The sequence below is a fragment of the Echinops telfairi genome, unplaced genomic scaffold (assembly GCF_000313985.2).
Source record: "Echinops telfairi isolate 266 unplaced genomic scaffold, ASM31398v2 ScPeMD7_1713;HRSCAF=2227, whole genome shotgun sequence".
In the NCBI taxonomy this organism is placed as follows: domain Eukaryota; kingdom Metazoa; phylum Chordata; class Mammalia; order Afrosoricida; family Tenrecidae; genus Echinops; species Echinops telfairi.
Window position 1 is genome coordinate 8854843 of NW_022105611.1, and position 11896 is coordinate 8866738.

Here is an 11896-nt window from a genome sequence, read left to right on the forward strand (position 1 = left end):
AATGAGGACCTAATGCCGGGGATTTAAGTGGAGAGAAAATGTTTTGAGAATGATGAGGGCAATGAATGTACAAATGCGCTTTACACAATTGATGTGTATATGGATTGTGATAAGAGTTGCATGAGCCCCTAATAAAATGATTTAAAAAAAACACCTGGGATTTGAAAAAAAAAAAACCCCCACAAAAAACCCGTTTTAAAATTAGGGTGAGATTCCTTAAGACTTTTAGAACAAAACCAAAGTAAAACAGCATTCCTAGTCTTGCGTCTATTTCCCCTACAATCTGAGCTCACTTGATGTTTTTCTTGCTTCTGTATTATTTCTACTCTAGTTCATCACCTTGTCTTCTAGCTTCACACTTTCTTTTCATATTTTATTCCTTCTACTTTTTCCTCCTGCATTTGTCCAATTAATTCCAACTCATCTTTTGATCTCAACACAGTTCTCACTTTCCCAATTATATCTTAACAGACTTGACTTGTTCCTAGGTTCTCTGTAGACCACAGTATTTTTCTTAAGCACTTCTCCCAGTCTGTTGACCCAATGTGTCTGTAACCCTCATGAGGCCATGACTATATTGGTCAGTCCTTAACGGTTGTATCCCAAATATAGCATAATGTTTAGTGGATATTTGTTGAATGAATGAGCAAATAAATAGTATTTGGGAAACAAAATGGGAAGATGAAGTGAATGTGCTAATATCATAAACCTAGACAAAGTTTTTTCCATGTTGAGATGCCAAATACCTTAGCACATATGGTTCAGATGCTTTATCATATTATACTTGTAATTGATTGTCCTTATAATAAAGAAAGCACCAACATTCTGGTACAAGGAGTTACTCTCAGTCTCTATCATAAGATCGCTTTCTTACAATGAGCTTATTTTAGGCATATAGGAAATAAGAAAATCTGGCTATACTTACAATTTTCTGCCATCAAATATCTTAGACATTAAACTTTTCAAAATAGAAATGATTGTATCATAATCTTAAATCTGTGGCCTGTAGCTAGGAATTGTAAAAGATATCTAAAATCCGTACAGTGTTTCACAGGAGCAATTGTTTCACTGGGTAATCATCTTGCTTCTATTCGGTGTGGCTTACAACACGATAGAGTGGTGTTCTTTGGGATAAGTAAGTCACCTCATTTAGTTCGTGCCACTAGAAGAGCCATCTAAAAGGCAGCTGATAAGGAGAATCTATTTGTAGTAGAGAAGCACACAGTGGCATATAAAGCCATTTAGAATGAACCATGTGTTTGTCACCATCCTCCTGGGAATTGATTTGCTTGAAGTCGAGTTCTCATTTAGAACACATTTTAAAATATACAATGAATAATTGGTTTCTGTTTTATAGGTGGACAAGCATTGTATAAAAGTAAAATTAATATTTGTATAGGAAATTTGCTGTGTTTAGTTAATATTTATTTAAAATAAGAATCATGACTGGTCTGGGAGTACAATGAATAAATAAATGAAAGAATAATTGAGTGAGCAGTTGTGTGTGTTAGAAATTTTCACATATACTATTTTAGTTAATCCTCATAGAGTCTTGTGAGGTGTGTTGTTATTTAACATCCCATTCCTTAGAAATAAAGTGACTTACTCTGAATTGCATAGCAAATATCAAAGGTAGCATTAGAATCCAAGACCTAAATCTTTTTCTCTTTTTTTTTTTAAATCGGCTGTAGCACTGAAATAAAACTTGGTGAACAAGAATATCATAAAAGAGTTCTTTTCTTGTTTGAATTTTTCTGCCAATGAAATGCTCATGAGTGGTGCATAAGGTGATATTTAAGAGTTGCTTTTCCAAAATGCCAACAAGGGTGAAAGTGAACATCAAGAAAAGCCTTAAAGGAAACATATATTGTAGCTGAGGATAATCACACTTTCAAAGTACTTGCTAAAGTACCTTAGAAATTGATTCTAAATCTGTGGCCTAAAGAAAAGGTTTAATCAGTCCAGTTGGGAAGGTGGAACACGGATTAGGAGACAAAGATATACACTGGCTCACCCAGGGTCTATTTGGGAACTGTGGAAATTCTGGATAAACCAATATTTTTATTCTTCATTAATGCATGCATCCATTCATTTATTCACTCAAGCATCCATACCACAACTAATCAAGACCCTGTTTCAAATAAATATCAACTAAATATACTACTTTATGACCCATATAAATGGCAACCAACCACTAACTGTGACTGGTCAAATGAGATTGATGCTTGAAGGCAGATATGTAAAGATGAAGGACTCCAAAATTAGTACAAAGATATAATTATATAAACAAAATAACAGGGTTATTTTTTTTTAAACAAAACAGTTCTCTAATTAATTCCTACCCATAAAAAAAAACAAACACCTCAATGTCATCAAGTAGATGGCAACTCATAGCGACTTTATAGGACAGATTCAAACTACCTCTGTAGATTTCTGAGATAGAAAGTCTCCCATGGAGCAGCTAGTGGTTTTGAACTGTTGACCTTGTGGTTAGCAGCCCAACATATAACCATTATACCACCAGGGTTCCTTTCCTACTCATAATATCCTAATGGACAGAGTAGAACTGCTCAATAGGATTTCTGAGGCTATAAATCTTGGTGGAAACAGACTGTCTCATCTTTCTGCTTCAAAGTGGTTGGTGGGTTTGAGCCATTGACTTTTTGGTTAGTAGCCCAGTGTTTACCCACTGAACTGCCAGAGCTGTGAAACAACAGATAGACTTTCTTTTTCTTTTTTTTTAATAGAACCTGAAAGACTCGCTGCAGTTATTTCTCAGTAAGAGGGACATGAGAGATTGAGAAAGGGCCTAAGTCATGCTACTGGAATCCTATAATCTGTGAGGAAAGCTAAAGAGAATTGTTCAGTATGAAGAAAACCCTCAGGATTATACTTAATAGGCTTATTTAGTGTAATGGGTTGATTCTTTTCTATTCACATACATTGAAAATCAAGAAATTTGACATAAAGCTGCTCTGATTTATTAGTGTCTGGGTTGATCCGAGTCAGATGGCAATGAGTTTGGAGTTTGGGGAGTACAAACCAGATAAGAGTGACAGATCTCTTCCCATAATCCCACTTGTGCCTTATAGCAAGACTATAGCATCATTACCATTTTATTGAACAAACAAATGGTAAAGAAGTCAAATAGACAGGTAACACTGTTAGGGATTTTAAGTACATTTATTATTACTTATTTATACTTTCCTACTCTTAACTGTTATTTAACAGCAATCTCTTCAATTTATTTGTAAATTCATTAATTTTCAAAGACATTTTAAGAAGCCTGGTGTCAAAAATATAGTTTATGTTCCATAAGTTATCAATGAATTACTTGTGTGACAATTAATTAATCTGTGATTGCTTTTATTGTTTGCCTTTGAGTTGACTCTTGACTCATGGCAAGCCAATGTGTGCAGAGTGGATTGGCCCCATACAACTTCCAAGGAATGTGACCTTTTGGGAGGTCATCAGGCCTGTCTTGGAAGTTCCGCAGAGTGGGTTTGAAATGCCAACCTTTCAGTTTGTATTTAAGGACTTAATCATGTGCTCCAAAGGGGCTCCAAAAGTAGGTGAAATTAGAATAAATGGTCTTGAATTTTCAGTGGAAAGGATAGGAGGGGAAAGACTTAAAAACTATTAGTCAAGTGGCAAAGCCCAAGTGTGTTTGATTGGCACTGAAGTGCATGTGCTTTCTTAATCTTATGTGCTTTCTTTACCGGGCAATTATATATACTGCCAACAAGATGTGCCTACCTAAGGAAATGGGAAAAGATGCACACAAATGGCTCAGATGTATATGATCTTACTGTAACATGTGTTGAAACTAGAACAGTTAACAGAGCAATCACCATTATAGTGCATCCAATATAATAAGTAAGAATATAAAACGGCTTCTTAAATGGCCTACATACTCTTAAGATGCTGTATTTTGAAGATTATTCAGATAACTTCAATACTGGAAGGAAACACAGATGATATGGTACATCATTGTTATCTTCATAGAGGGAGTGATGCGCAGAGAGGCTGATTTTTCTCAAAAGTCGCACACACAGTAGGAAGCAGCACCATGACTCTTAATGTCCAATCCAGCCTTTCCTCTTCTGCATGATCAACTACTTAAAAATATATATTTCTAGGTAAGGCATCAGCAAAGAAAGAAAAGGAACAACCACTCATTAATTCTTATTACTTTATCTAATTTCTAACTGAGAATTATAATAAAATTCTGACCACATTTATTGATAATTACTTTTATTCTTGGCATGTGGTTATGAGTTCATTTTGAGGAAAGCTGTCATCATGAAAAAATGTTTAATGGTGCATAGATGCAATGTGTCTTTTTGTAAAAATTAATGGTTATAATGAAGAACTGTAAATGTTATCAATCACTGAAATATCTAATTAAGGGTAGTTATTTTGACTATTAAAGTAACATCATCTCCTGGCATTCCCTAGTAATATTGCCTCCTAAAAATATTACAGTACACCCCCATGCAGTATACTCCCAAATTAGTGCTTTTCAGACCAATATTACAGTATGTTCATATCTTAAGGTAACAGTGACTCATTTTTTTAACCATACTGGTTTCTGGCTGTAACTATGGAATGCATTGTCATGGAAACCGCTTTCCCTCCTCTTTCCCCCTTCAATTCACCCTAGAGCTATTATTGAGAGATGAGAATTAAGGGAAAGCATTTTGTCTTGTGCATGTGAACAGATAGCAGATACATACACACAGAACAGAGAGAAAGTGTGTTGCATGTGGGCTTACAGAGAGACAGTGTGTGTGTGATATACTTTCATTGCCTAAAGTTAAGCAATTAGCAAGAGGAAAGGAATGAAACATACATTCTCTTTTATATTTCTCATTTGACTTTATCAATTTAAGCCAGCACCAAATATAAAATGAGGAACAAGTTGAACATAGCAGCCTTTAATGCTGCTCTAGAATAGGAGGTCAGCTGTAGCCTGGGTAATTCATTAGGGAAAGACGATTAGATATTATTGGAACATCACAATATAGAGCATGCAATACTTTTGGGGTGTTTGAAATACAAATTATAGGCTAATGAATAAGGGAAATATTGTACAACTTTTTTAGAATCCATTCTCCTTTGGAAAAACAGCCATAATTATAGATACTCCGTAGGTGGATTTGCTCAGAAAATCACATATTTTATGGTAACATAAAGGGATAAAATGCTAAGGGATATACTTAATCGGTGAATGTGACTTTAAGGTTCTGTGGAAAACCTCATACCACAGCTCTTTTAAAATATGCCCCAGGATGCTCAAATATATATAGCTTAGACCGCCTAAGATTCGGTGGCCCCCATGTATGCGAATCAATCTTAGTTCCTACTAGAGAAACCAACTAGTTAAGGGCCCACATGCATAGTGTAGTAATTCCAAATCCTGGACATGGTTGCCCTCTTCAGCCAGAATCAGGTTTGAATGGCTTTGAAGGTCTTTCTGTGCTTATATTTGCTCATACTTGGTTCTATATTGATTTTCCTTCAAGCAGGTCTTAATTTAGTATGCAGGACCCACATTCCATTCCTCTCACCAGGGGGCTGATTAAAAATGTAGAATTTTGACATCTACGTGGCACAAGAACTGATAATGTCTGACTAAGACTGAGAATCTGAGTGCTCTTTTTTTTTTTTTTTAAACAAGCAACCCCACAGAGTTCTGACACTATCAGGTTTGGACACCATTAACTTGGGGCAAGAGAGCAGGGGTTTTGCATAGGGATACAGGAAAAATTTTACAGGGCACTGCATTTGACCTCACAATTTATACCACCCTCTGTGGTTCTTAAAGGAGTCCTGTGCAATAGTGGAGACCTGCTGGGCTCCTGACCACAAGGTCAGCAGTTCAAAACCAACAGCCACCCGAGGGAGAAAGTTAAGGCTTCCTACTTCTATATAGTTTCAATTTCGGAAACTCCCTGGGAGCAGTTCTACCCTGTCCGAGAGGGCCGCGAAGAGCCGGCATCAACTATGAAGATGGCAGGTGGCAGTGAGTTTGATTTTCTGGTTTTTGTGGGTTCTCACTGAATCTTTTAAACTGTATAAGGCGTAAACAGTTTAAGCCTTGGCTGTTGGTTTTGAACTGCTGACCTTAAAATATATGATGAAGACTTCAAAGGGTTCATGGAAAAAAATGGAATTAAAAGATAAGGGAATTTCCCCATGGGCTTTCTGAAGTGCCCAGGTAGTCAGGCTTTTTTGTTAGTTTAGAGTATAAGTGGGCTGGTCTTCCAGGGAAACCCCCTCTGAGGGACGTGGCTCCTGCAGAGTTGGCTGTGGATGTATAGAACTATGTATATACCGGTGCTGTATTTCAGGTGTGAACCCAGACCAGTGTCCACGTAGAAAGATTTCGGTGAATGTGACACACCTGACCTTGCCCTGATTGATCTTGGGCTTTCAGAGCACAGTTCTGAAGAAGTGCCTGCTGTCTCCGTTGTGCTGCTTTTTAAGCTACTTCACTAATCTTTTTTGCACTTCACCTTCATGGCTTATTAACTGTGTGACTTAGGTGACTGATCTAACCCTCAGGGCCTCTCTTTCCTCCCCTAAGGAAATGTGTCTCACAGCATCCACCTCTCCTGCTAAATCATGAGATAAGCTGTGTAAGTAGAGAGCGGCTGCCACATACTGGTCCGTTTCCAAGAATTGTGTTGTTCAGTCACCGACATAGATGACCACTCTGCAAAGTATAAGTTAATTTAAATGCCATCTCAAAGATAAGCAGTGGTGGCCGTGGTTACACATTTGGCTGCTAACCTAGAGGTTGGTGGTTCAGACCCATGACCCATTCCTCTAGAGAAGGCTGGAGCAATCTGCTTCTGTAAAAAATTGCAGACGTGGAAACGGCTGTTCTGCTCTGTCTCTTGGGGGCGCTGTAAGTCAGAATTGATTGGTAGGTATAAAATTACACTATAGGTAAGCATACGGGGACTCAAAGTGCTTGATGGGTATCCACTCCCAGGGTGGTAACAAGAGTCAGCTTACAAACCCTGCAGTCTTGCCCTCTTGCCCTCTTGCCATATGTGAGTGCGACATGGCCAGGCACCCCGGGGGCACTCAGATCCCACAGCTTTCTGATCACATATCGATTGTTGTTCTCCAATAAGCAATCAAGGCAGTTGTGCCAACCACATGCTGATTTGTGTTTGCAATTAGACAGACTTAGCTTAAAATGAACACAGTAAAAAAACAACAACAAAACACAAAGAAACAATAATATATCTACCAGTTTTATCATTCATACTTCCAGAATAATATACCAACTGGGGCTTCTAGGAGCCTCAACTTGGGAAGAAGTCAGGCTCTTCCTTGTTCAGTTTTTAAATTGTCTATCAGATAAAACCTTGGTTCTGAGGCCCCTTCGTAGTATGCACGGAAGGAGGAGATTCTAGGGCCCAGAAGTCAAGGGCCCAGGGCCCCAAGCACACCTTTAGGAGGCAAATTTCTAACCTCTGTCCTCCTGGCATTCTCAGGTCAGCCTAGAAGAGGATGCTCCCTGCAGGGTTCTGGGCAGGACTCTTCAGCTCCAGGGAACTCAGCCTCTAAGGTTCAAGAGGGCCCAACGTGGTCTGGGGGGTCAGATTGCGCGGGAAGTCCCTGAGGCCTGGCTCCTGGGACTCCTGGTTGTGCGAGCGCCTAGCGGGCTGGGCTCACTCCTCTCTCGGCCCCTCCCTCCCACTCCACTTGCCAGCCAGCGCTCCCCACGGTGACTCTGGATTGCAGCAAGCCACTGGCTCTGTACCAGATGGGGAGCTGCAGTGTTTCTTCTTCTTCCTCTTCTTCTTCCTCTTCTTTCCCTTCAGAAGGAATCATTTCAGCCCCAGTCAGCTCTCATGACAATCTTGTGTGACTGGAGCGAGTAGGCGGGCACATCCTTTTACATGGGAATACTGCCCCACCTCCTTTGAACCCTCCTCTAAGCGCCTCGCTTCCTTTTATTTTTATGTTGTATTAAAACAATTTTTTTACCTCCCCCAAATTCCCCATAGGGGGTGGGGACCCCCTTCTTGCTTCTGTCGCTACCCCCACTCCTCGTTCCCCAGGGAAGGGAGACCCCGAGACGCTTGATACTTGCCGGCGGCGGCGTTGCTTCCACCCAGACACCGGGATGGCTGCGCGGGGCGCCGGGGGCCGCGGTCGCAGTGGCCGCTCGGTCTAGGCTGTCGCTCCACGTGCCAGGAGAGCACCGTGTTCGGGTCCCCCAGCAAGCTGCCACTGCCGCAGCCCAGAAGGAATGTCCCCTGTTGTTAAGGACCCTGACTGTTTCACACCAATGATTTGCCACTGCAAAGTTGCTTGCACCAACAACACTTTGTCGTTGATGTTTGGATGCAAGGTAGGACAAGGTTCATGTTTTCTGCATGCATGCTGCCTCCCTCCCCTCGGGAGCGAACAGTTCCTTTTGTTGTTTGTTTATGTGTCTGCCAGTTGGGAGAGTGACCAAAAAAAAAACAAAACACGACTTGCTCTGCCCTTTCCTAGAGCTGGCTGGGTTTGGGGGCAAGGATTGTACACTGATTTTACAGCGTCCGATTTTGATTTGATAACTCGGTTGTGCCAGACCCTGGTCGCTAATGTACCCCGAGAGCAGAGGCGCCTAGGAGGGGGGATGCTTTAGGGAGCTCTCTGCTTGGGATCTCCGGCTGTGCTTGGCTAGTGTCGGCTCCTGGCTGCTAGGCTGGGAGATAGGCGAACGCGGCTTAGGTTAGCACCCCCTGGAGCCCCCACCCGCTAGGACCCTGGGGACCTTGGTCACCCTTAGTTGGGGATGTACATGTGGCTAGAGCTGCATTGAATATAGATAGGGGTTTGCAACTTGGCTTTTTGAGAGATGAGGAGCTTTCTTTTACTTATTTATTTTATTTATCAAAACTGGATCTAGGCTCGTGTTACTTCCCCCCGCCCACCCCCAAGTTGTGTATTTTTCGCTAAGGTTATACAATCCACTTGAGTTCGACACCGAGCTTGGCAGCAAGCGGTGGCACACTCAGTGAAGTTTCTCGCTAATAACTCTCCCACCCCAGATTTGTGTAACGGTGTTGGACGTTCTCAAGGAAATGAGGTTGGAAGGTTTGTGAAGCAGGTTACCGTTCATTGCTCCCTGTCTGGTGTCTGGAGCATGCCAATGGAGCTTTCCCAGTGGCCCCGATAATACGGCCCCCGAAAAAGATGCATAGAACTCAGTATTTGAAGTCTTAGCCCATGGATCGTCTGAGTGCGTGGCCCCAGTCATTCCAGGGTGCAAACTACTTCTTTTCAGAGTGCAGAGTTGGTGGGGCTCGACAGCTTGTTCCTATAAAACATTGTTCGTAGTCACTTTGGGACCCCTGGCCACTTAACAGCTAGAGAGCTCAGCTGAAAGGTGGGTGATTGGGAACCACCAGCTGCACAGGGGGGCTGTGGCAGTCTGCTTCTGTACAGATGACAGCCCTGGAAACCCTTCGGAGCATTTCTGCTCTGTCCTTAGAAGGGCTGGTCTGAGTTGCCGGGACTGGATGGCAGTGAGAGAGAGATGGGGGTCACTGTGTGGCGGACTCACCTCTTCAGCAGAAGGATTGCTTCCGTTTGGTGTGGTCACCACTTTGGTGACTCTCTAAGGAAAGTGAACCTTGTTTGTAAAAACCGGGAAATCATTTTTATAAGTGAATAAAAATCACACCATCTCTATTATGCTGAGGGAGAACATGAGAGACTGGATTGGACAGCTGGCGTGCTCCTGAGGCAGTAAAGTTAATGAAATATACTTATTCAACTTCATAGACAAGAGTTCAGAGCAGGTGTAGGCGTAATGGAATAATTGGGAGTCAGGATTGTGAGTCTCTTACCAACTGTACCTAGAGAATCTTTTCCCTGGGCCTCCGATTTTCTTCTATAAAATGAGAAGAGTGGATGTGATAATCTGAGATTGCTTCCAGCTCTAACATTCAGCACTGATGTAATTCATAAAAGCATTTAGCGGTGCCGTTACTACCAGAGATTTGTGATTTTCCATACAACATGATAGGCTGTACCCATAAAACCCTCTGCCATCAAGCTGAATCCAACTTGTAGTAATCCAATAACAGCCCTATAACTAAGCCCCAAGCCCACTGCCAGGGAATTGATTCCAACTCCGCAACACTATAGGACAGAGTCCAACGGCTCCACGGAGGTTCTGGAGTGTTCTTCTTTATGGGAACAGACAGCCATGTCATTTTCCTGTGGTATGGCTGGTGACATTGAACTGCTGATCTTTAAATATATATATATGTGTTAATTATATGAAAGAGTAGCTAGATACACTTTTGTTGAAACTCCTGAAGAGGTTTTAGAGTTCTTAAAGGTTTGTGAGTTCTTTGCTGTCAAAAGTTGTAATATGAATGAAAAGCACCAATAACAAACTTTCTAGCTTCTTCTCCACACACATCCAACCTGCAGCCGCCCCTCTCACGCACTCACTACTAATTGCCTGTACAGCAGCATCTAAGCAATGGTTACTGTGTAAAATCCATTCCCATGTGCTTAGGAGAATTGCTTTGCAGTGCTAAATGATTATTAACAAAGGTGAATAATTTATCAAGGGAAATTAAACACAAGCTAATAATCAAATAAGATAAGCTATTGGTGTAGAGAATATTGTTGAATAAGCATTCTACCCTTGAAGCACGTTTTCCTTTTTTTTAGGTTGGTGATTATTTTTATTTAACAGTAAATATTTAATGCCATTTCTTTTAAAAAAATCATTTTATTGGGGGCTCATATAACTCTTATCAGAAGTCGTACATACATCCTTGTGTTAAGCACATTTGTACATATGTTGCCATCATCATTTTCAAAGCTTTGTCTTTCTACTTGAGCCGTTGGTCTCAGCTCCTCATTTCTTTCCCTCCTTCCCACTCCCTCCTTCCCTCCCTAATGAACCTTGATAATGTAGAAATTATTACTATTTTCCATGTCTTGCACTGTCCAATGTCTCTCTTTACCCTCTTGTCTTTTGTCCATCCCCCTGGGAGGGGGTTATAATTAGGTCATTGTGATTGCATCCCCCTCTCTCCCCCAACCTTCCCCTTATCCTCCTGGTATGGCTACTCTCAATATTGATCCTGAGGAGTTTATCTGTTCTGTATTCCCTGTGTTTCCAGCTCTTATCTGTACCTTTGTATGTGCTCTGGTCTAGCCTGATTTGTAAGGTAGAATGAGGGTCATGATAGTTGGGGGACGGGGGGTAGGAAGCATTCAAGAACCAGAGGAAAGCTGTATGTTTCTTCCGTGCTATACTGCACCCTGACTGGCCTGTCTTCTCCCCATGACCTTTCTGTAAGGGGATGTCCAATTGCTTACAGATTGGCTTTGGGCCTCCACTCTGCACTCCCCCCACTCATTCACATTATGATTTTTTGCTCTGGGTCTTTGATGCCTGAGACATGATCCCATTGACACCTCACGATCACACAGGCTGGTGTGCTTCTTCCATGTGGGCTTTGTTGCTTCTCAGCTAGACAGTCACTTTTTTATCTTCAAGCTTTTAAGACCCAAATGCTATATCTTTTGATAGCTGGGCACCATCAGCTTTCTTCACTACATTTTCTTATGTACCCGCTTTGTCTTCAGCAATCCTTTTGGAAAGGTGAGCATCTCAGAGTGCCAGATTATTAGAACAAAGCATTCTTGTGTTGAGGGACTACTTGAATAGAGGCCTGAGTTAGTTAATTGTGCCAGCCTGGCCGATAATCACATGTGGTGCTGGTTGAAAGGCGGAGGGATAAATGGGTGGTGAAGCCTTGCCTTTCTAGTTCTCGGGTCTCTTGTTTTGTGATGTTGCACCGGGTGCAGCTGCCTTAGCAGTTCCCTGCTTCAGCTTGCAAGATTGACTTCCTAC

General features: G+C 41.6%; 1 protein-coding gene across 8 annotated transcripts in view; it reads left to right on the top strand.

Annotated features, from left to right (window-relative positions):
- Positions 1 to 11896, top strand: part of DLG2 (discs large MAGUK scaffold protein 2) — a 1827487-nt gene that overhangs the window by 487934 nt on the left and 1327657 nt on the right. For 2 of the 8 annotated variants that reach the window (XM_045293134.1, XM_030886450.2), the window contains exon 1: positions 8199 to 8374. The exons of the other annotated variants lie outside the window; for them this stretch is intronic. In XM_045293134.1, the coding sequence (XP_045149069.1) occupies positions 8273 to 8374 (102 nt within the window). In that variant the 5' untranslated portion in view covers positions 8199 to 8272. Of the gene's footprint in view, positions 1 to 8198; positions 8375 to 11896 lie in introns of those variants that run through there. 8 annotated transcript variants of the gene reach the window in all.